The sequence below is a fragment of the Salvelinus fontinalis genome, chromosome 4 (assembly GCF_029448725.1).
Source record: "Salvelinus fontinalis isolate EN_2023a chromosome 4, ASM2944872v1, whole genome shotgun sequence".
In the NCBI taxonomy this organism is placed as follows: domain Eukaryota; kingdom Metazoa; phylum Chordata; class Actinopteri; order Salmoniformes; family Salmonidae; genus Salvelinus; species Salvelinus fontinalis.
The window spans coordinates 2,695,355-2,721,592 of record NC_074668.1 but is presented as its reverse complement, the minus strand read 5'-3'; the positions used below and the strand labels follow the sequence as shown (position 1 = coordinate 2,721,592).

Genomic DNA, 26,238 nt, shown 5'->3' with positions numbered 1-26,238 from the left:
GACATCGATAACCCACTAGAGAGGGTATGGTATCTGAACTAGAGGGAGTCACATACCTGGAAGTCAGCTGTGACATGATAACCCACTAGAGAGGGTATGGTATCTGAACTACAGGGAGTCTCATACCTGGAAGTCAGCTGTGACATGATGACCCACTAGAGATGGTATGGTATCTGAACTACAGGGAGTCTCATACCTGGAAGTCAGCTGTGACATGATGACCCACTAGAGAGGGTATGGTATCTGAACTACAGGGAGTCTCATACCTGGAAGTCAGCTGTGACATGATGACCCACTAGAGATGGTATGGTATCTGAACTACAGGGAGTCTCATACCTGGAAGTCAGCTGTGACATGATAACCCACTAGAGAGGGTATGGTATCTGAACTAGAGGGAGTCTCATACCTGGAAGTCAGCTGTGACATGATAACCCACTAGAGAGGGTATGGTATCTGAACTAGAGGGAGTCTCATACCTGGAAGTCAGCTGTGACATGATGACCCACTAGAGAGGGTATGGTATCTGAACTAGAGGGAGTCTCATACCTGGAAGTCAGCTGTGACATGATAACCCACTAGAGAGGGTATGGTATCTGAACTACAGGGAGTCTCATACCTGGAAGTCAGCTGTGACATGATGACCCACTAGAGATGGTATGGTATCTGAACTACAGGGAGTCCCATACCTGGAAGTCAGCTGTGACATGATAACCCACTAGAGAGGGTATGGTATCTGAACTAGAGGGAGTCTCATACCTGGAAGTCAGCTGTGACATGATAACCCACTAGAGAGGGTATGGTATCTGAACTAGAGGGAGTCTCATACCTGGAAGTCAGCTGTGACATGATAACCCACTAGAGAGGGTATGGTATCTGAACTACAGGGAGTCTCATACCTGGAAGTCAGCTGTGACATGATAACCCACTAGAGAGGGTATGGTATCTGAACTAGAGGGAGTCTCATACCTGGAAGTCAGCTGTGACATGATAACCCACTAGAGAGGGTATGGTATCTGAACTAGAGGGAGTCTCATACCTGGAAGTCAGCTGTGACATGATAACCCACTAGAGAGGGTATGGTATCTGAACTACAGGGAGTCTCATACCTGGAAGTCAGCTGTGACATGATGACCCACTAGAGAGGGTATGGTATCTGAACTAGAGGGAGTCTCATACCTGGAAGTCAGGTGTGACATCGATAACCCACTAGGGAGGGTATGGTATCTGAACTAGAGGGAGTCTCATACCTGGAAGTCAGCTGTGACATTGATAACCCACTAGAGAGGGTATGGTATCTGAACTAGAGGGAGTCTCATACCTGGAAGTCAGCTGTGACATCGATAACCCACTAGAGAGGGTATGGTATCTGAACTAGAGGGAGTCTCATACCTGGAAGTCAGCTGTGACATGATGACCCACTAGAGAGGGTATGGTATCTGAACTAGAGGGAGTCTCATACCTGGAAGTCAGCAGTAACATCGATAACCCACTAGAGAGGGTATGGTATCTGAACTAGAGGGAGTCTCATACCTGGAAGTTGGCAGTGACATCGATAACCCACTAGAGAGGGTATGGTATCTGAACTAGAGGGAGTCTCATACCTGGAAGTCAGCTGTGACATTGATAACCCACTAGAGAGGGTATGGTATCTGAACTAGAGGGAGTCTCATACCTGGAAGTCAGCTGTGACATCGATAACCCACTAGAGAGGGTATGGTATCTGAACTAGAGGGAGTCTCATACCTGGAAGTCAGCTGTGACATCGATAACCCACTAGAGAGGGTATGGTATCTGAACTAGAGGGAGTCTCATACCTGGAAGTCGGCAGTGACATCGATAACCCACTAGAGAGGGTATGGTATCTGAACTAGAGGGAGTCTCATACCTGGAAGTCAGCTGTGACATGATGACCCACTAGAGAGGGTATGGTATCTGAACTAGAGGGAGTCTCATACCTGGAAGTCAGCTGTGACATGATAACCCACTAGAGAGGGTATGGTATCCGAATTAGAGGGAGTCTCATACCTGGAAGTCAGCTGTGACATGATGACCCACTAGAGAGGGTATGGTATCTGAACTACAGGGAGTCTCATACCTGGAAGTCGGCCGTGACGGAGCCTCCACAGACGTCTATGAGTTCCGTCATGTCGTAGTAGGCATCAAAGGTCCAGATACAGCTCTTCAGGTTGAGGTGTTTATACAGCTGGATGCTCTGAGCCTCTCGGACACTGGGGTTGAACTGGTAGGGTCTGTCATAACCCGGACCCGGAGAGATACTGTCATACTGGACATCATCCAGGAAACCTGTCTCTGAAACACACGCACAGAGAGAGGACAGAGACACACAGAGAAAGAAGACAGAGACAGACAGAGAAGACAGACACACAGAGAGAGGACAGAGACACACAGAGAAGACAGAGACACACAGGGAGAGAGGACAGAGACACACAGGGAGAGAGGCCAGAGACACACAGAGAGAGGACAGAGACACACAGAGAGGACAGAGACACACAGATAGGACAGAGACACACAGAGAGACACACAGACACACAGAGAGGACACGTCAAATACTTTGTTAGAGGAAGGGTGTTTATAATTTGTTGTAAGAGTTTGTGTGTGTGTGTATGTGCCATCTGTCTGATGTAAGACACGTTAGAGCGTCTGCGTGTGTCCTTACCGGAGACCCCCTGCAGGTCTTTGAGAGTGACCAGGTTTGAACAGACGTGCTGTTGTCTGTAGATGGACTCTGACAGCAGGAAGTGCAGGTTGTGGAGGGGCATGCTGGACACTAGGGGCAGCATACCGTCCTGGTGGGGGATCTGCACCGAGATGTGGATACTACAGAAGGAAAAGACAACACAAGGTTAGTGTTAATAAAACTATTATAGACCATATGGAGGTGTTCTAGAACTATTATAGCCCATATGGAGGTGTTCTAGAAATATTATAGACCATATGGAGGTGTTCTAGAACTATTATAGCCCATATGGAGGTGTTCTAGAACTATTATAGCCCATATGGAAGTGTTCTAGAACTATTATAAACCATATGGAGGTGTTCTAGAACTATTATAGCCCATATGGAGGTGTTCTAGAACTATTATAGACCACATGGAGGTGTTCTAGAACTATTATAGATCACATGGAGGTGTTCTAGAACTATTATAGACCATATGGAGGTGTTCTACTGTTATAGACCATATGGAGGTGTTTTAGAACTATTATAGACCATATGGAGGTGTTATAAAACTATTAGACCACATGGAGGTGTTCTAGAACTGTTATAGACCAAATGGAGGTGTTCTACTATTATAGACCATATGGAGGTGTTCTAGAACTATTATAGACCATATGGATGTGTTCTAGAACTATGATAGACCATATAGAGGTGTTCTAGAAATATCATAGACTATATGGATGTGTTCTAGAACTATGATAGACCATATAGAGGTGTTCTAGAACTATTATATACCACATGGAGGTGTTCTAGAACTATTATAGACCATATGGAGGTGTTCTAGAATTATGATTGACCATATGGATGTGTTCTAGAACTATTATACACCATATGGAGGTGTTCTAGCACTATTATACACCATATGGAGGTGTTCTAGAACTATTATAAACCATATGGAGATGTTCTAGAACTATTATAGACCATATGGAGGTGTTCTAGAACTATCATAGACAATATGGAGGTGTTCTAGAACTATCATAGACCATATGGAGGTGTTCTAGAACTATCATAGACCATATGGAGGTGTTCTAGAACTATTATATACCATATGGAGGTGTTCTACTATTATAGACCATATGGAGGTGTTCTAGAACTATTATATACCATATGGAGGTGTTCGAATGTTATAGACCATATGGAGGTGTTCTAGAACTATTGTAGAATATATGGAGGTGTTCTACTATTATAGACCATATGGAGGTGTTCTAGAACTATTATAGACCATATGGATGTGTTCTAGAACTGTTATAGACCATACGGAGTTGTTCTAGAACTATTATAGACCATATGGAGGTGTTATAAAACTATTAGACCACATGGAGGTGTTCTAGAACTGGTATAGACCAAATGGAGGTGTTCTACTATTATAGACCATATGGAGGTGTTCTAGAACTATTATAGACCATATGGATGTGTTCTAGCACTATGATAGACCATATAGAGGTGTTCTAGAAATATCATAGACCATATGGATGTGTTCTAGAACTATGATAGACCATATAGAGGTGTTCTAGAACTATTATATACCACATGGAGGTGTTCTAGAACTATTATAGACCATATGGAGGTGTTCTAGAATTATTATTGACCATATGGATGTGTTCTAGAACTATTATACAGCATATGGAGGTGTTCTAGAACTATTATACACCATATGGAGGTGTTCTAGAACTATTATAAACAATATGGAGATCTTCTAGAACTATTATAGACCATATGGAGGTGTTCTAGAACTATCATAGACAACATGGAGGTGTTCTAGAACTATCATAGACCATATGGAGGTGTTCTAGAACTATCATAGACCATATGGAGGTGTTCTAGAACTATTATATACCATATGGAGGTGTTCTACTATTATAGACCATATGGAGGTGTTCTAGAACTATTATATACCATATGGAGGTGTTCTACTGTTATAGACCATATGGAGGTGTCTAGAACTATTGTAGACTATATGGAGGTGTTCTACTATTATAGACCATATGGAGGTGTTCTAGAACTATTATAGACCATATGGATGTGTTCTAGAACTATTATAGACCATATGGAGGTGTTCTAGAACTATTGTAGACCATATGGAGGTGTTCTATAAAAATTAAAGACCATACGGAGGTGTTCTAGAACTATTGTAGACCATATGGAGGTGTTCTAGAACTATTGTAGACCATATGGAGGTGTTCTAGAACTATTGTTGACCACATGGAGGTGTTCTAGAACTATTGTAGACCATATGGAGGTGTTCTAGAACTATTATAGACCATATGGATGTGTTCTAGAACTGTTATAGACCATATGGAGGTGTTCTAGAACTATTATAGACCATATGGAGGTGTTCTAGAACTATTGTAGACCACATGGAGGTGTTCTAGAACTATTGTAGACCACATGGAGGTGTTCTAGAACTATTATAGACCACATGGAGGTGTTCTAGAACTATTATAGACCATATGGATGTGTTCTAGAACTATTATAGACCATATGGATGTGTTCTAGAACTATTATAGACCATATGGAGGTGTTCTAGAACTATTATAGACCATATGGAGGTGTTCTACTATTATAGACCATATGGAGGTGTTCTACTATTATAGACCATATGGAGGTGTTCTACTATTATAGACCATATGGAGGTGTTCTACTATTATAGACCATATGGAGGTGTTCTACTATGATATACCATATGGAGGTGTTCTAGAACTATTATAGACCATATGGAGATGTTCTAGAACTATTACAGACCATATGGAGATGTTCTAGAACTATTATAGACCACATGGAGGTGTTCTAGAACTATTATAGACCATATGGAGGTGTTCTAGAACTATTATAGACCATATGGAGGTGTTCTAGAACTATTATAAACCATATGGAGGTTTTCTAGAACTATTATAGACCATATGGATGTGTTCTACTATTATAGACCATATGGAGGTGTTCTAGAACTATTGTAGACTACATGGAGGTGTTCTAGAACTATTATAAACCATATGGAGGTGTTCTAGAACTGTTATAGCCCATATGGAGGTGTTCTAGAACTATTATATACCATATGGAGGTGTTCTAGAACTATCATAGACCAGATGGCGGTGTTCTAGAACTATTATAAACCATTTGGAGGTGTTCTAGAACTATCATAAACCATATGGAGGTGTTCTAGAACTATTATATACCATATGGAGGTGTTCTAGAACTATTATAAACCATATGGAGGTGTTCTAGAACTATTATAAACCATATGGAGGTGTTCTAGAACTATTATAGCCCATATGGAGGTGTTCTAGAACTATTATATACCATATGGAGGTGTTCTAGAACTATTGTAGACTACATGGAGGTGTTCTAGAACTATTATAAACCATATGGACGTGTTCTAGAACTGTTATAGCCCATATGGAGGTGTTTTAGAACTATTATATACCATATGGAGGTGTTCTAGAACTATCATAGACCAGATGGTGGTGTTCTAGAACTATTATAAACCATTTGGAGGTGTTCTAGAACTATCATAAACCATATGGAGGTGTTCTAGAACTATTATAGCCCATATGGAGGTGTTCTAGAACTATTATATACCATATGGAGGTGTTATAGAACTATTATAAACCATATGGAGAGGTTCTAGAACTATTATAAACCATATGGAGGTGTTCTAGAACTATTATAGCCCATATGGAGGTGTTCTAGAACTATTATATACCATATGGAGGTGTTATAGAACTATTATAAACCATATGGAGGTTTTCTAGAACTATCATAGACAATATGGAGGTGTTCTAGAACTATTATAGACCACATGGAGGTGTTCTAGAACTATTATAGACCACATGTAGGTGTTCTAGAACTATTATAGCCCATATGGAGGTGTTCTAGAACTATTATAGACCACATGGAGGTGTTCTAGAACTATCATAGCCCATATAGAGGTGTTCTAGAACTATTATAGACCACATGGAGGTGTTCTAGAACTATTATATACCATATGGAGGTGTTCTAGAACTATTATAGCCAATATGGAGGTGTTCTAGAACTATTATAGACCACATGGAGGTGTTCTACTGTTATAGACCATATAGAGGTGTTCTAGAACTATTATAGACCATATGGAGGTGTTCTAGAACTATTATAGACCATATGGAGGTGTTCTAGAACTATTATAGACCATATGGAGGTGTTCTAGAACTATTATAGAACATATGGAGGTGTTCTAGAACTATTATAGACCATATGGAGGTGTTCTAGAACTATTATAGACCACATGGAGGTGTTCTAGAACTATTATAGACCATATGGAGGTGTTCTACTATTATAGACCATATGGAGGTGTTCTAGAACTATTATAGACCACATGGAGGTGTTCTAGAACTATTATAAACCATATGGAGGTGTTCTACTATTATAGACCATATGGAGGTGTTATAGAACTATTATATACCATATGGAGGTGTTATAGAACTATTTTAAACCATATGGAGGTTTTCTAGAACTATCATAGACAATATGGAGGTGTTCTAGAACTATTATATACCACATGGAGGTGTTCTAGAACTATTATAGACCACATGGAGGTGTTCTAGAACTATTATAGCCCATATGGAGGTGTTCTAGAACTATTATAGACCACATGGAGGTGTTCTAGAACTATTATAGCCCATATGGAGGTGTTCTAGAACTATTATAGACCACATGGAGGTGTTCTAGAACTATCATAGCCCATATAGAGTTGTTCTAGAACTATTATAGACCACATGGAGGTGTTCTAGAACTATTATATACCATATGGAGGTGTTCTAGAACCATTATAGCCAATATGGAGGTGTTCTAGAACTATTATAGACCACATGGAGGTGTTCTACTGTTATAGACCATATAGAGGTGTTCTAGAACTATTATAGACCATATGGAGGTGTTCTAGAACTATTATAGACCATACGGAGGTGTTCTAGAACTATTATAGACCATATGGAGGTGTTCTAGAACTATTATAGACCATATGGAGGTGTTCTAGAACTATTATAGACCACATGGAGGTGTTCTAGAACTATCATAGCCCATATAGAGGTGTTCTAGAACTATTATAGACCACATGGAGGTGTTCTAGAACTATTATATACCATATGGAGGTGTTCTAGAACTATTATAGCCAATATGGAGGTGTTCTAGAACTATTATAGACCACATGGAGGTGTTCTACTGTTATAGACCATATAGAGGTGTTCTAGAACTATTATAGACCATATGGAGGTGTTCTAGAACTATTATAGACCATATGGAGGTGTTCTAGAACTATTATAGACCATATGGAGGTGTTCTAGAACTATTATAGACCATATGGAGGTGTTCTAGAACTATTATAGACCATATGGAGGTGTTCTAGAACTATTATAGACCACATGGAGGTGTTCTAGAACTATTATAGACCATATGGATGTGTTCTACTATTATAGACCATATGGAGGTGTTCTAGAACTATTATAGACCACATGGAGGTGTTCTAGAACTATTATAAACCATTTGGAGGTGTTCTACTATTATAGACCATATGGAGGTGTTCTAGAACTATTATAGACCACATGGAGGTGTTCTAGAACTATTATAGACCACATGGAGGTGTTCTAGAACTATTATAAACCATATGGAGTTGTTCTAGCACTATTATAGACCATATGGAGTTGTTCTAGAACTATTATAAACCATATGGAGTTGTTCTAGAACTATTATAAACCATATGGAGGTGTTCTAGAACTATTATAGACCACATGGAGGTGTTCTAGAACTATTATAGACCACATGGAGGTGTTCTAGAACTATTATAGACCATATGGAGTTGTTCTAGAACTATTACAAACCATATGGAGTTGTTCTAGAACTATTATAAACCATATGGAGGTGTTCTAGAACTATTATAGACCATATGGAGGTGTTCTAGAACTATTATAGACCACATGGAGGTGTTCTAGAACTATTATAAACCATATGGAGTTGTTCTAGAACTATTATAGACCATATGGAGGTGTTCTAGAACTATTATAAACCATATGGAGGTGTTCTAGAACTATTATAAACCATATGGAGTTGTTTTCTCGCTATTATATTCAGGTAAATAAACTGATAAATAAAAGTATACAAAATAAGATGAAGGTGCAGGTACAGCCTACTATCTCAAAGTAATGTTGTGATATACCATCAAAAATAAAATCCAGATATGTAACCGTATCGATTTCCCCCATCACTATTTGCGTATGTACATGCGTGCCTGTGTGTATGTGTGTATGTTTACTTGTGTGAATGCCTCCCTTCTCACCGGTTCGGATGCCTCTTGTGTTTGACGTCCAGGTACTTCAGCGTGGCGATGAACGACTGGGCCTGGAACCCTCTGGAGGTTCCCGTGGTAACGGGGGTGTGGCAGATGGAACACTCGGTGCCGACGGTTGCTATGTTACTCCTCAGGGGTGTTCCTAGATGGCCGGACTTGTCCCGGGCCTGAGCCACACAGCGTACATGGAATCGCCGAGAGAAATAGATACTGTCCAGGACCTGTTGATTAAATACAGACAGTCAATCAATCTTCATCAGCAATCTTCATCAGCAATCTTCATCATCAATCATGCATGTGGAACCACCAGTTGTAGCTCATACACAGAAGCCCGGGACACACAACAGAACAGAACTCTCTCTTCACACACAACAGAACAGAACTCTCTCTTCACACACAACAGAACAGAACTCTCTCTTCACACACAACAGAACTCTCTCTTCACACACAACAGAACTCTCTCTTCACACAACAGAACTCTCTCTTCACACACAACAAACAGAACTCTCTCTTCACACACAACAGAACAGAACTCTCTCTTCACACACAACAGAACAGAACTCTCTCTTCACACACAACAGAACAGAACTCTCTCTTCACACACAACAGAACTCTCTCTTCACACACAACAGAACTCTCTCTTCACACACAACAGAACTCTCTCTTCACACACAACAGAACTCTCTCTTCACACACAACAAACAGAACTCTCTCTTCACACACAACAAACAGAACTCTCTCTTCACACACAACAGAACAGAACTCTCTCTTCACACACAACAGAACTCTCTCTTCACACACAACAGAACTCTCTCTTCACACACAACAGAACAGAACTCTCTCTTCACACACAACAGAACAGAACTCTCTCTTCACACACAACAAACAGAACTTCTAAATTCTACTCACAACTTCCAATCCGTACTCACTTTATGGTTAATATACTAATAATACTTCTACTACTACTGTTACTACTGCTGTTACTACTACCACTACTGTTACCAATACTACTACTACTACTACTACTACTACTACTACTGCTACTATTACTCACCATATGGTTAACACCAGTGTATGGTGTGGTATCAGTGACGGTCTCGAAGGGTGACCTGGCCCCGTTGGTGTCTGTAGGGGCAGCCACCTCCCAGGAGAAGTGAACAGAGGTCTGGTTGATGCCTGCCTCGTCGCAGCGCTCCCTCATCACAGAGTATTTGGGGTAGTGGGGGTCACAGGGCGTCACACACACCAGGGGGTAACCGGGCGAAGGCTGCTTCTTACTGCCCTCCCTGGACACCTCAGCCACGTTATCATAGTCTGACAGAGATACCACCTGGGGGAGTGACAGTGAGGTTAAAGGTTGAAGTTCATAGTTCCGTTTTGATGAAAGACAGTTAGCTGTCAGAGAACACTGACAGAATCAATACAAGTCAATCTGAAGATAGGATTCATCTCAGCAAACATGCTACAATCGTTAAAGAATTCATTTACTATTTCAATGTACAACTTTACATGAGGTCATTTTACCTGAATGATTTTGTAATAAGCATAATACTAAAACCAGTTCCATTTAAATGTGAACGTGAGCCGCCCGCGTGCCTTACTATAGGCGTGGCCGGAAGGATGAGACTCCCCGCAGCTTCCTGGTCCAGGATGGTGACTGTTGCCGTGGTGATCTCTCCAAGCACCGCCTCCACTGGGTCGTCAGGGCCGAGGACCAACGAGAAGGACTCGTGCCACTCTCTGTCCTCATTGGACAGAATCTCCACATTGAACATGATGTGGTCCATGCCTTCATGGATAGATAAAAAAATAAAAAAAGTTGAGTCATGTTTACTTATGTGATGTAACATCCTTCAATCATGTAAAAACATATTCCATTTCCTGTCAAAATCCCTTTGAAACTGCGGTGACTAAAAATGCACAGCACCAAGTCTGAACAATCACTAAAGAGCAGTGTGATTGGCTATGAAGTTCTTGTAGACAGATGTACTTCACTACCCATAATGCTCCTCCTCATTAAGTCTTACTGACCAGGGGTGAACTTGAGGACTCTGCTCTTGGGGTTATAGTCCACTCCGGACTGGGCTGAACCGTCCCGGGTGCTGCAGCGGACCTTGGAGGTGCGGTCCTGGTCTCCTGTCCTGACCACCTTGATGTGAAGCACCTCGATGCCGTCTGGCCCGGGAGGCTCCCGCACCTGGTACGACGTCTGCTCAAACTTTATGGTGGGGGCTGGAGTGGTGCAATATCAATGTTCACTTTATAATGAACATGTGAAATGAAACATACAAGTCATTTTTACAATGACTGGGCTTTTTTCTATGTAAAAGTATGACATGTTTGCAATTTCTGTTTGTAATGTCTTACAATGTCATTACCTTATACAATACAAACTATCAACAGCCAGTCTGCCACTCTATTCATGTGTAAACAACCTGCTCTAAAAAAGAGAAGCACTGAGATGAGGGAAACCTGTGCGTTTCTTACCGTCCTCGGCGTTAGTGATGGTTACCGTGACCACGTCGCTAACTCCCACCAGGGCTCCACTCCAGTGGTCCCCAAGCGGCGTCCCAAGATGCACCTGGAACTCCTCCTCAGGCTCGAACACAGAGTCGTCGTTGATGTGCACTGTGCAGTTCTTGACCTGGACCATCAACATCATCATCATCATAACATCAAAGCCAACTGTATTGGTCTGGTAAGGCTCTATACAGAGTTTTTGAACACATTTTAACACAGCACTATATGTACCAACTATTATAACACCATTCCTGTGAAGAATCTCTGTGGGCTTGATAAAGAACCTACCTTCTCTCCCTTGAGAAAGGCGATACGTGAGTCGTCTGCGTTTCTCCTCTCCTCAAAGTCGTCCGTGACCCTGGCAGACATGGTGCGCGTGAAGCAGAGGACAGAGGACTTGACCGTCAGGTCTCCCGTTCTAACGATGGGGATGTCCAGCACGCCCTCCTTCTCCGTCACCTTGTACGCCGTCTTCTCAAACTGCATGCTGGGAACTGGGAGGAGGAAATTGTGGGTAAACGAGTAGGAATTATGAAGTACAATAAAACTTACAATTTCAGAAGGAGTTCAACTGCTTCCAGGAGACTGTGATCTAGATGTGACTTTTATTTAGTCTTTGCTAACATATGATGGGAGTCCCTGGGTCGCCGGTTTACCTGTGCGTGGGTTGCTGGGAAACAAAAGTTAGAAAACCTCTGCTCTAGAAGACAGGTGTGTGTGTGTAGGGGTGTACGTACGGTCCAAGGTATCAGTGATGACCACGCAGGCTTGGAAAGGTTCCAGAAGGATGGCCCCATGAGGGGAGGAGAGGAACACTACAAAGGACTCAGCCCCCTCCATGGCTGGGTTCTGGATGTCATCCATGATGGTCAGACTGCACGTCTGGGGCGAGAGAGAGACAGAGAGAGAGAGAGAGAGAGAGAGAGAGAGAGAGAGAGAGAGAGAGAATGAGAGAGAGAGACAGAGAGAGAGAGAGAGAGAGAGAGACAGAGAGAGAGAGAGAGAGAGAGAGAGAGAGAGAGAGAGACAGAGAGAGAGAGAGAGAGAGAGAGAGGGAGAGACAGAGAGAGACAGAGAGAGACAGAGAGAGAGAGAGAGACAGAGAGAGAGAGAGACAATTAGACCCAACCAAATCATGAGAAAACAAAAAGATAATTACTTGACACATTGGAAAGAATTAACAAAAAAACAGAGCAAACTAGAATGCTATTTGGCCCTAAACAAAGAGTACACAGTGGCAGAATACCTGACCACTGTGACTGACCCAAACTTAAGGAAAGCTTTGACTATGTACCGACTCAGTGAGCATAGCCTTGCTATTGAGAAAGGCCGCCGTAGGCAGACATGGCTCTCAAGAGAAGACAGGCTATGTGCACACTGCCCACAAAATGAGGTGGAAACCGAGCTGCACTTCCTAACCTCCTGCCCAATGTATGACCATATTAGAGACACATATTTCCCTCAGATCACACAGATCCACAAAGAATTCGAAAACAAATCCAATTTTGATAAACTCCCATATCTACTGGGTGAAATTCCACAGTGTGCCATCACAGCAGCAAGATTTGTGACCTGTTGCCACAAGAAAAGGGCAACCAGTGAAAAACAAACACCATTGTAAATACAACCCATATTTATGCTTACTTATTTTAACTTGTGTGCTTTAACCATTTGTACATTGTTACAACACTGTATATATTTAAATGACACTTGTAATGTCTTTATTGTTTTGATACTTCTGTATGTGTAATGTTTACTGTTAATTCGTTTTGTTTGTTTCACTTTTGTGTATTGTCTATCTCACTTGCTTTGGCAATGTTAACACATGTTTCCCATGCCAATAAAGCCCCTTGAATTGAATTGAATTGAATTGAGAGAGAGAGAGAGAGAGACAGAGCGAGAGAGAGAGACAGAGAGAGAGAGAGAGAGAGAGAGAGAGACAGAGAGAGAGAGAGAGAGACAGAGAGAGAGAGAGAGACAGAGAGAGAGAGAGAGAGAGAGAGAGAGACAGAGAGAGAGAGAGAGAGAGAGAGAGAGAGAGAGAGAGAGAGAGAGAGAGAGAGAGAGAGAGAGAGAGAGAGAGAGAGAGAGAGAGAGAGAGAGAGGGAGTATGAGAGAGACGGAGAGAGCGACAGAGAGAGAGAGTAAGAGAGAGAGAGTATGAGAGAGTAAGAGAGAGAGACAGAGAGAGAGAGACAGAGAGTAAGAGAGAGACAGAGAGAGAGAGAGAGTAAGAGGAAAGAGACGGACCATGACACTAAATTCCTACTCCCAATACAAAAAACAACACACAACTAAAATCTCTTAGAAAAATGATTACATCGCTGACCTTGGTATTTTAGACAATAAAACAATAAAAAAATGTAATCTTCTTTACCTCCACAGTCGTTCCGGCTTTGAACTCCACCTTCCTGGATGAGGGGATGTAGTCGACCCCGGGGGTGGCGGTGATGGGGTCAGAGGGGCGTGTGGCGCACCACACAGAGGTCACTGACGACAGGTCACTGCCCTGACGTAGCACTGGGATCTCTATGGTGCCTGGAGATCAAGGGTCAGAGGTTAGAGTTATACTTCCTGTTCTCCAATGGTTCATTCAAGCGATGATATACAGTATATTGATTGTCGAAGAATTTAATGTAGAAATGTGACCGTTTAACTCTAGCATAGCCTCAAATCTGAGATCGTAGATTGTAAAGTCACAAGATATACAACTATCCTCAGTCACACTTTTACTGCATGTAGACTGCTTAATAACTGCTTATTAGACTTTATAACCTGCTGTGAGCCTATATAATGCATTATGAGCTCTCACCGGCGTCCTCGCTGAACGTAAACGTAGCGTTGCCCAGGGATACCGTCAAAGCATCATTTGGCCCGTCGATAACCACCTTCGCCACGCCGACATCACCCACGCGGGTGTTATCCGAGGCGTCCGATAGGTGGAGCTCAAACTCCTCGGAGAGTTCGTATTCGCTGTCGTCGATGAGCTCGACGTCGCAGGTGGACATGGAGACGCCGGGGCCGAAGATGACTCTGCTGTCAACAGTCATACCTCGACTCTTATAGTCAGACCCAGACTCCAGGCCGTGTGGACCGCTACCCTTAGCTGACTTAGGAACCGTGTAACAGAGAGCTGAGACCGTACTGCTGGTGTCACCTGGAGGGAGAGAGATGGAGGAAAGACTGTTTGTGAAAGGGAAAGGAAAGGGTGATACCTAGTCAGTTGTACAACTGAATGTATTGAACTGAAATGTGTCTTCCGCATTTAACCCAACCCCTCTGATTCAGAGATGTGCGGGGCGGGGCTGCCTTACTCGACATCCACGGGTTGTCAGGTGCAGAACGACAGATTTTTAGCTCGTCAGCTCAGGGATTCAAACTAGCGACCTTCCGGTTACTGTCCCAACGCTCTAACAACTAGGCTACCCTGCCATACCCTGGATTGGGGTCTGAAGGATTGGACTATCAATGCACTACTGGAAGGCACAGGTCAAATCAAATCAAAATGTATTGGTCACATACACATGGTTAGCAAATGTTAATGTGAGTGTAGCGAAATGCTTATCTTTGTTGGAGTGATTGGCTACTAGCAGTCTCCTCCTCAGTTACCTCTTGATGGGGTCAGGGACGGAGTCAGGGTTGGGTCAGGGACGGGGTCAGGGTTGGGTCAGGGTCAGGGTTGAGGTCAGGGACGGAGTCAGGGTTGGGGTCAGGGACGGAGTCAGGGTTGGGGTCAGGGACGGAGTCAGGGTTGGGTCAGGGACGGAGTCAGGGTTGGGTCAGGGACGGAGTCAGGGTTGGGGTCAGGGACGGAGTCAGGGTTGGGTCAGGGACGGAGTCAGGGTTGGGTCAGGGTCAGGGACGGAGTCAGGGTTGGGTCAGGGTCAGGGTCAGGGTTGGGTCAGGGACGGAGTCAGGGTTGGGATCAGGGACGGAGTCAGGGTTGGGTCAGGGACGGAGTCAGGGTTGGGATCAGGGACGGAGTCAGGGTTGGGATCAGGGACGGAGTCAGGGTTGGGTCAGGGACGGAGTCAGGGTTGGGTCAGGGACGGAGTCAGGGTTGGGTCAGGGACGGAGTCAGGGTTGGGTCAGGGACGGAGTCAGGGTTGGGGTCAGGGACGGGGTCAGGGTTGGGGTCAGGGACGGGGTCAGGGTTGGGTCAGGGACGGAGTCAGGGTTGGGTCAGGGTCAGGGACGGAGTCAGGGTTGGGGTCAGGGACGGAGTCAGGGTTGGGTCAGGGTCAGGGACGGAGTCAGGGTTGGGTCAGGGACGGAGTCAGGGTTGGGTCAGGGACGGAGTCAGGGTTGGTTCAGGGTCAGGGGTCAGGGTTGGGGTCAGGGTTGGGGTCAGGTTTGGGGTAGGGATAGTGTAATGGTTACTAATACCTTTGCTCTCTATAGGGGCGTCTATAGGGTTAATACCTTTCCCTCTCTATAGGGTTAATACCTTTCCTCTCTATAGGGGCGTCTATAGGGTTAATACCTTTCCTCTCTATAGGGGCGTCTATAGGGTTAATACCTTTCCTCTCTATAGGAGCGTGTATAAACCCGGTACTCTCGTTGACGTGGTAGGTCTTCTTGTCAAACTGCAGCATGGGTTCGTCCTCTGTGTCGTTGATGTTGATGCTGGCGCGGGTCACCTGACCCAGGAGGGCGTAGACAGGCATGCTCAGCTCCACCTGGAAACTCTCCATGCCCTCAAACACCTTGTCGTCCTGGATCACTACGGTACACACCTTTGTGTCCTCACGCTCGTCAAACTGGACCTGGGGGGGAGGAGGAGATGGGAGGTTAGAGATGTTGTTACGGGTGTAGTACAAATATGAGAAGAGGAGAGGAGGGGAGAACAGAGGAGAGAAGAGAAGAGACGAGGAGAGAAGAGAAGAGGCGAGGCGAGGAGAGGAGAGGCGAGGAGAGGAGGGGAGAACAGAGGAGAGGCGAGGAGAGGAGGGGAGAACAGAGGAGAGGCGAGGAGAGGAGGGGAGAACAGAGGAGAGTAGAAGAGGAGAGAAGAGAAGAGGAGAGGCGAGGCGATGAGAGGCGAGGAGAGGAGAGAGTATTCCAACAACTATTTCCCAGGCTTTGCTACAAAAAGAGAATATGTTGTCATTAACTTGCCTGGTTAATTCAAATAACAGTACCTGTCCAGCGTACTCCACGTAGTCGTGTTGTCCGGGGCGAGAGCCCACACTGGAGGTAGAGGTGGCAGTGCCCTGCTCCGTACGACACAGCACGATGGCATACTGGTTCAGGTTACCCGTCCTCTTCACTGTGACTGACACCGTGCCAGCCTTCTCACTCACATTGTAGCTGAGGGCACAGAGGGCATCAGAGGGCATCACAGGGCATTAGAGAGCATCAGAGGGCATTAGAGAGCATTAGAGGGCATTAGAGAGCATCAGAGGGCATTAGAGAGCATCAGAGGGCATTAGAGAGCATCAGAGGGCATTAGAGAGCATCAGAGGGCATTAGAGAGCATCAGAGGGCATTAGAGAGCATCCGAGGGCATTAGAGAGCATTAGAGGGCATTAGAGGTGATCAGAGGGCATCAAAAGGCATCAGAGGGCATCAGTTACATGAAGAGAGACAAACAGCTTTGAGAGATACAATTACAGTATAATTGCCTCAAATAGACTTTGTGGCAATGAGAGGAGAGAATTGTATATAACTGTGGCCAAATTCAGAAGCTGCAAACCCATGAAGATGTATGGTAGTCTCAACCATATACGGGTCTATGGTAGTCTCAACCATATACGGGTCTATGGTAGTCTCAACCATATACGGGTCTATGGTAGTCTCAACCATATACGGGTCTATGGTAGTCTCAACCATATACGGGTCTATGGTAGTCTCAACCATATACGGGTCTATGGTAGTCTCAACCATATACGGGTCTATGGTAGTCTCAACCATATACGGGTCTATGGTAGTCTCAACCATATACGGGTCTATGGTAGTCTCAACCATATACGGGTCTATGGTAGTCTCAACCATATACGGGTCTATGGTAGTCTCAACCATATACGGGTCTATGGAAGTCTCAACCATAGACGGGTCTATGGAAGTCTCAACCATAGACGGGTCTATGGTAGTCCCAACCATATACGGGTCTATGGTAGTCCCAACCATATACGGGTCTATGGTAGTCTCAACCATATACGGGTCTATGGTAGTCTCAACCATATACGGGTCTATGGTAGTCTCAACCATATACGGGTCAATGGTAGTCTCAACTATATACGGGTCTATGGTAGTCTCAACTATATACGGGTCTATGGTAGTCTCAACCATATACGGGTCTATGGTAGTCTCAACCATATAAGGGTCTTTGGTAGTCTCAACCATATACGGGTCTATGGTAGTCTCAACCATATACGGGTCTATGGTAGTCTCAACCATATACGGGTCTATGGTAGTCTCAACCACATACGGGTCTATGGTAGTCTCAACCATATACGGGTCTATGGTAGTCTCAACCATATACGGGTCTATGGTAGTCTCAACCATATACGGGTCTATGGTAGTCTCAACCATATACGGGTCTATGGTAGTCTCAACCATATACGGGTCTATGGTAGTCTCAACCATATACGGGTCTATGGTAGTCTCAACCATATACGGTCTATGGTAGTCTCAACCATATACGGGTCTATGGAAGTCTCAACCATATACGGGGACCCAGAGTTTTTCATGATTGTGTGAGTTAATCCAATAAGCGCCATGAGTTTTCCCCATTCCGTTTACATTATCCAGACTTACAGTTAACGCATTAACCTGTAAGACAACAAGGTGGGACCAACCACATACTGTATCACAGTCATAGTAAATAACGTTTTTCACTCAATGATCAGCTGAGTTAGAGGTTGTAGGGGAAGTCAAGGGAGAGTTCCCGTCAGAAACCCGGGGAAGATAACACGCTGGCCCACTACTTGTTCCAGCTGGCTGTGTGTCTCTCACCTCCTGTGTTGGAAGCTGACGCGGGACCACTGGATATGGAAGAGGTTATCAGAGACAACATTGGGCTTGCTGTCCTTCACCAGGAACGTAAAGTTGTCCACGGTCTCTGTCACGCTGTCTTCATGGAGCACGTAGCGGATCAAGCCCAGGTTAACGTCAGCTGGAGGGGGACCAAGTTACCACAATGTTAAAAACAACGTAGACCAACGTTAGTCCAACGTAGACCAATGTTAGCACAACATTAGACTAACGTTAGCACAACATAGACCAACGTTAGCACACCGTAGACCAATGGTAGACTAATGTTGGCACAACATAGACCAACGTTAGCACAATGTTAAACCAACATTAGCACAACATAGACCAACGTTAGCACAACATAGCACAACACTAGACTAACGTTAGAACATAGACTAACGTTAGCACAACATAGACCAACGGTAGCACAACGTAGCACAACATTAGCACAACGTAGCACAACATTAGCACAACGTAGACCAACGTTAGCACAACGTAGACCAACGTTAGCACAACATTAGACTAACGTTAGACCAACATAGACTAACATTAGCACAACATAGCACAACGTAGACCAACGTTAGCACAACATAGACCAACGTTGTAATTGTAATCCGAAACCCTCTTCAATAGTCTCACTCAATAATAAATCCTGAATATCCCCCCAAACACACACACACACACACACACACACACACACACACACACACACACACACACACACACACACACACACACACACACACACACACACACACAGTACCTTGTGTGAAGGTGGTGATGGGAGCGCCAGGTTTCAGTTTGCTCTCCAAGAAGCCGTGTTTAGGCTCTGCTGTGACCTCATAGACCAGCTGACCATCGTCGGTGTCTGGGTCCATGGTCAACAGCTCCTTCGTACTGATCAGGTTGGTGGCCTGCAACATCAATCAATCAGACAGTCAGTCAGTCAGTCAATCAGACAGTCAGTCAGTAAATCAGACGTCTGTGTCTGGGTCCATGGTCAACAGCTCCTTCGTACTGATCAGGTTGGTGGCCTTAAACATCAATCAATCAGACAGTCAGTCAGTCAGTCAATCAGACAGTCAGTCAGTAAATCAGACAGTCAGTCAGTAAATCAGACGTCTGTGTCTGGGTCCATGGTCAACAGCTCCTTCGTACTGATCAGGTTGGTGGCCTGCAACATCAATCAATCAGACAGTCAGTCAATCAGACAGTCAGTCAGTCAAGTTTAGTAGCCAGGAAATCAATAAGAATTGAAAAACAGTGAAGACTTAAACTGTATGTGTGACTCTATCACAGACCATTAGGGGGAGGCAGCACAACAAAAAACAAATCCAATCATTGATACGAAGGGGAAAAGTTGAAGCATCATCTAGCCATGCAATTCTCATGAGACCTGTCCAAACATACTCTTAAATCAAGTTAGCATATACTATTTTCTCAGCAGATTGCCCAATGCCCATAATAACATAATTTCACAATTACATTGCCTATCATTATATCACAATTACATTGCCTATCATTATATCACAATTACAATGCCTATCATTATATCACAATTACAATGCCTATCATTATATCACAATTACAATGCCTATCATTATATCACAATTACATTGCCTATCATTATATCACAATTACATTGCCTATCATTATATCACAAGTACATTGCCTATCATTATATCACAATAATTGTGATATAATGCCTATCATTATATCACAATTACAATGCCTATCATTATATCATTATATTATATCATTATATCACAATTACAATGCCTATCAATATATCACAATTACAATGCCTATCATTATATCACAATTACAATGCCTATCATTATATCACAATTACAATGCCTATCATTATATCACAATTACAATGCCTATCATTATATCACAATTACAATGCCTATCATTATATCACAATTACATTGCCTATCATTATATCACAATTACATTGCCTATCATTATATCACAAGTACATTGCCTATCATTATATCACAATTACATTGCCTATCATTATATCATTATATTATATCATTATATCACAATTATAATGCCTATCATTATATCATTATATTATATCATTATATCACAATTACAATGCCTATCATTATATCACAATTACAATGCCTATCATTATATCACAATTACATTGCCTATCATTATATCACAATTACATTGCCTATCATTATATCACAAGTACATTGCCTATCATTATATCACAATAATTGTGATATAATGCCTATCATTATATCACAATTACAATGCCTATCATTATATCATCATATTATATCATTATATCACAATTACAATGCCTATCATTATATCACAAGTACAATGCCTATCATTATATCACAATTACATTGCCTGCAGGTAAAGTGTTGCACACAGTATTTCCCAACTTCACTGTAATTATCAACACTTATATTATTGTCTAACGTTACATAAAACATAAAAAGATTTTCTCTTCAAAAAAACGTTAAAAGTAATGTTTAGTATTTCTCTTTCCAATAGGTGTCCCGTTAATGTACTATATTGTTGTAAAGTACCGCACGGTCAGTTGTTATCTATTAAAAATAATAGTAACCTACGTTTCTACTAAGCTAACATATGGACTTGTTTTTAAAATAGTCGTACCGTGAATTATTTAGCTATTTGATTTGTAATTTTAGGTATAAATAAATACATCCGTTTTAATTATTTCAATGAAACATGGCCGTATTGCTATTAGCCCACAGAAACACATTGAATATCAGATTCAGACATGGAAAAACAGAGAGTCAAAAAATAAATCACAAGGAAGTTTGTTTTGAAGTGTCTTTCCTGAGTCTGAGAGACATAAGAAAGACCAGGAAATAATCATTCTTATTTGTTGACACATTTAAACTCTCTTCCTCTCTGTCCTCCAGCCACTGCAGACCCAGCCTGTGTTTACCTTGTTGTCCGTGTCCTCCAGCCACTGCAGACCCAGCCTGTGTTTACCTTGTTGTCCGTGTCCTCCAGCCACTGCAGACCCAGCCTGTTTACCTTGTTGTCCGTGTCCTCCAGCCACTGCAGACCCAGCCTGTTTACCTTGTTGTCCGTGTCCTCCAGCCACTGCAGACCCAGCCTGTGTTTACCTTGTTGTCCGTGTCCTCCAGCCACTGCAGACCCAGCCTGTTTACCTTGTTGTCCGTGTCCTCCAGCCACTGTAGACCCAGCCTGTGTTTACCTTGTTGTCCGTGTCCTCCAGCCACTGCAGACCCAGCCTGTTTACCTTGTTGTCCGTGTCCTCCAGCCACTGCAGACCCAGCCTGTTTACCTTGTTGTCCGTGTCCTCCAGCCACTGCAGACCCAGCCTGTGTTTACCTTGTTGTCCGTGTCCTCCAGCCACTGCAGACCCAGCCTGTTTACCTTGTTGTCCGTGTCCTCCAGCCACTGTAGACCCAGCCTGTGTTTACCTTGTTGTCCGTGTCCTCCAGCCACTACAGACCCAGCCTGTGTTTACCTTGTTGTCCGTGTCCTCCAGCCACTGCAGACCCAGCCTGTGTTTACCTTGTTGTCCGTGTCCTCCAGCCACTGCAGACCCAGCCTGTTTACCTTGTTGTCTGTGTACTCCAGCCACTGCAGACCCAGCCTGTGTTTAGCTTGTTGTCTGTGTCCTCCAGCCACTGCAGACCCAGCCTGTGTTTAGCTTGTTGTCCGTGTCCTCCAGCCACTGCAGACCCAGCCTGTTTACCTTGTTGTCCGTGTACTCCAGCCACTGCAGACCCAGGTTCATGACGATACGAGGTGCTCCATCATCAACAGGCAGAATGTCTATCATAAACTTCTGGGGTGCAGCAGTCAACACCTACACAATGACAAAGGCAGGACGAGGGATTTATGAAATGTCAGAGAGAGAGAGAGAGAAAGAGAGAGAGGGGGGAGAGAGCGAGAGAAAGAGAGAGCGAGAGAGAGAGAGAGAGAGAGAGAGAGAGAGAGCGAGAGAGCGAGAGAGATACAGAGATACAGAGAGAGAGATATACAGAGAGAGAGAGAGAGAGAGAGAGGGAGAGAGAGAGAGAGAGATACAGAGATACAGAGAGAGAGAGATACAGAGAGAGAGAGAGAGGGAGAGAGAGAGAGAGAGAGAGATACAGAGAGAGAGAGATACAGAGAGATACAGAGAGATACAGAGAGATACACAAAGATAGAGGCACAAAGAGACAGAGACTTACAACACTGTATATATACATAATACGACATTTGTAATGTCTTTATTCTTTTGGAACTTCTGTGAGTGTAATGTTCACTATTCATTTTTATTGTTTACTTCACTTTTGTATATTATCTACTTCACTTGTTAACATATGCTTCCCATGCCAATAAAGACCTTGAATTGAATCGACAGAGAGAGAGAAACACACAGAGAGCCACAGAGAGAGAGAGACAGAGAGACAGAGAGAGAGACACACAGAGAGACAGTGAGAGAGATAGAGAGAGAGAGACACCCCCTCCTCCCCTCACCTTCTTGCCTGCCTCCTCCACCATAAAGAAGACGTTAGTCCCGTCAGCTACAGTGAAGGTGAATCTGTCCTTCAGTGAGTTGGATCCATCGTGGTTGTAGCTGATTCTGTTCTGGTAGACGTCATCCATGGTGAAGCTGCTGGTCTGACGGTAGTTCTGTCCGTTGTTGGTCCGCTCCATGGTGCCGTGACGGGGGGCCTGGACTACGGTGAAGGTGATGGACTCCTCCTGGAGGGAGACATTTTAGCGTCAATATGTTATGATATATAATATACACTGAGTGTGTAAAACATCGGGAACACCGTCACTTCCTTACGCTAATGTGGGGTCTGAAACCTGACACTTCAAGTCAGCTCTGCAGGGTGGAAACAGAGAGCAGACAGGTTGGATTTCTTCCACTATAAGGCACGGGACTCTACACCGTTCACAAAAATGTCAGTCTGGACCGGTCCACAACCGCTCAAAGTCCCTCATATAGGGGGACCTAACATCTAAGATGGGTTGGTTTGGTTTACATTGAGTTGCAATGACAGACCGGAAGCAGCTGAATATATACAATGAGTATGCAAAACATCTGCTCTTTCCATGACATAGACTGACCAGGTGAATACAGGGTAAATCTATGATCCCTTATTGATGGTACTTGTTAAATCCACTTCAATCAGTGTAGATGAAGGGGAGCAGACAGGTTAAAGAAGGCTGGAGATAATTGAGACATTGATTGTGTATGTGTGTCATTCAGAGGGTGAAAGACAAAAGATTTAAGTGTCTTTGAACGGGGTACGGTAGTAGGTGCCATTGAACGGGGTATGGTAGTAGGTGCCTTTGAACGGGGTACGGTAGTTGGTGCAGAGGCTGCACCGGTTTGAGTGTCAAGAACTGCAACGCTGCTGAAACAACAGTTTTCCCGTGTGTATCAAGAATGGTCCACGACCCAACGGACATCCAGCCAACTTGACACAACTGTGGGAAGCATTGGATTCAACACGGGGCCAGCATCCCTGTGGAACGCTTTCGACACCTTGCAGAGTCCACGCCCTGGCGAATTTAGGCTGTTCTGAGGGCGAAAAGGGAGGGGTTGTAACTCAATATTAGCGTTCCTAATGTTTTTACACACTCAACGTACACTATATTACACTTTTGTGATACCATTAAGAATTCCATCATGGCTATATTACTGAGGGTGACAACTTTACCCTCCACCTTGTCGATGCTAATAGTGTAATATTTAAACTGAAAGTTACCTTGACTTAGCATAATAAAAGGAGCTTGAAACTAGACGCCTTTGTTCTCTTCTAGTCGCCACAGCAACCAACTGTTTAGCCAATAAAGCCATACAATATGTTGACGTCATCGCCGTGACCTAGTGACAATGCCATTCTGTTCTGTTGCTGTCCGGGTCTATCTTTTTGCTACAGTGCAGTGAAAAAGTATTTGCCCCCATTTTCTAAATGTCTCGACTTTTGCATATTTTTGATCCTGAATGTCCTAATACGTCGTCCAAAAAGAGATACTTTTGACTCATCTGTCTATCAAACATTCTTCCAAGAGTCTTGATGATCATCCAGGTGCTTCTCGACAAATTTGAGTAAACTTTTTTGGACGATATGAGTCCCATTATGCCTGCCGTTATTCCACAGTGAAAAACTCTCACCAACGGGCAAGCAAGGTGATGGTAGTAGAGATGGTTTGGGGATGCTTTGCTGCCTTCAGGACCTGGACCAGTTGCCATCATTGAATGAACCATGAATTCTACTCTGTATCAGATAATTCTACAGGAGAATATCAGGCTCATCCGTCTGTGAGCTGAAGCTGAAGCCCAGCTGGGTCACGCAGCAAGACAATGATCCAAAACACACAATCAAGTCCACATGAAAATGGCTAAAAAGCAACAAATTTGACGTCTTGGAATGGCCTAGTCAAAGTCCAGACCTAAATCCCAATTGATATGTTGTGAAACGAGCAGTTTGAAAACCCACAAATGTCACTGAGGCAAACCAGTTCTGCATGCTACAGTTTGGCCAATATTCCTCAACATTACTTTGTTAATTAAATAAATCAAATACGATTTATTAGATTTTTTTATTTTTTATTGTTTACTCAGGTTCCCTTTATCTAATATTACGTTTGGGTTGAAGATCTGATAACATTCAGGATCAAAAATATGCCAAAATACAGAAAATACTTTTTCACGGCACTGTAGTTTAGCTAAGCTTACTGCTAGTGAACACGGACGGTGTATAGTGAATGATCAGACAGCCTGTCCTACTCCACCTCTGTGTCAGCGTCCGTGGCCTTCAGTTCAAACTCAGTGATGGTCTTCCTGACCCCTTCCTGAACCCTCATCCCAGGAACCACCAGCAGGGGGAGGGAGTCATCCACCGGCCGGATGGTGATGTAGAACGTCTGGGCAACCTAAAGACACCGTACAGAACACTGTCATCTACCTGAAGACACCTGTTATCTACCTAGACACCTGTTATCTACCTAAAGACACCGTACAGAACACTGTCATCTACCTAAAGACACCTGTTATCTACCTAGACACCATGCAGAACACTGTTATCTACCTACAGACACCTGTTATCTACCTAGACACCTGTTATCTACCTAAGGACAACCTGAATATAACGTATGGACAACCTGAATATAACGTATAGACAACCTGAATATAACGTATAGACAACCTGAATATAACGTATGGACAACCTGAATATAACCATACAGACAACCTGAACATAACGTATGAACAACCTCAACATAACGTATGGACAACCTGAATATAACGTATGAACAACCTGAATATAACGTATAGACAACCTGAATATAACCGTATGGACAACCTGAATATAACATATGGACAACCTGAATATAACGTATGAACAACCTGAATATAACGTATAGACAACCTGAATATAACCATATGGACAACCTGAACATAACATATGGACAACCTGAATATAACGTATGAACAACCTGAATATAACGTATAGACAACCTGAATATAACGTATGGACAACCTGAATATAACATATGGACAACCTGAATATAACGAATGGACAACCTGAATATAACGTATGGACAACCTGAATATAACGAATGGACAACCTGAATATAACGTATGAACAACCTGAATATAACATGGACAACCTGAATATAACGTATGGACAACCTGAATATAACGTATGGACAACCTGAAT

General features: G+C 43.4%; 1 protein-coding gene across 1 annotated transcript in view; it reads right to left on the bottom strand.

Annotated features, from left to right (window-relative positions):
* The window catches only part of fras1 (Fraser extracellular matrix complex subunit 1), a 275,437-nt gene that overhangs the window by 25,754 nt on the left and 223,445 nt on the right, over nt 1-26,238 (bottom strand). Inside the window, exons 49-66 of the mRNA XM_055918404.1 lie at nt 25,313-25,453; nt 23,039-23,266; nt 22,269-22,382; nt 19,311-19,461; nt 18,530-18,689; nt 16,714-16,882; nt 16,092-16,338; nt 14,385-14,729; nt 13,950-14,110; nt 12,310-12,454; nt 11,861-12,066; nt 11,540-11,696; nt 11,084-11,284; nt 10,654-10,841; nt 10,107-10,382; nt 9,041-9,273; nt 2,678-2,838; nt 2,096-2,310 (exon numbers count right to left, since the gene is read on the bottom strand). Of these exons, the coding sequence (XP_055774379.1) occupies nt 2,096-2,310; nt 2,678-2,838; nt 9,041-9,273; nt 10,107-10,382; nt 10,654-10,841; nt 11,084-11,284; nt 11,540-11,696; nt 11,861-12,066; nt 12,310-12,454; nt 13,950-14,110; nt 14,385-14,729; nt 16,092-16,338; nt 16,714-16,882; nt 18,530-18,689; nt 19,311-19,461; nt 22,269-22,382; nt 23,039-23,266; nt 25,313-25,453 (3,498 nt within the window). The remainder of the gene's footprint in view (nt 1-2,095; nt 2,311-2,677; nt 2,839-9,040; nt 9,274-10,106; nt 10,383-10,653; nt 10,842-11,083; nt 11,285-11,539; nt 11,697-11,860; nt 12,067-12,309; nt 12,455-13,949; nt 14,111-14,384; nt 14,730-16,091; nt 16,339-16,713; nt 16,883-18,529; nt 18,690-19,310; nt 19,462-22,268; nt 22,383-23,038; nt 23,267-25,312; nt 25,454-26,238) is intronic.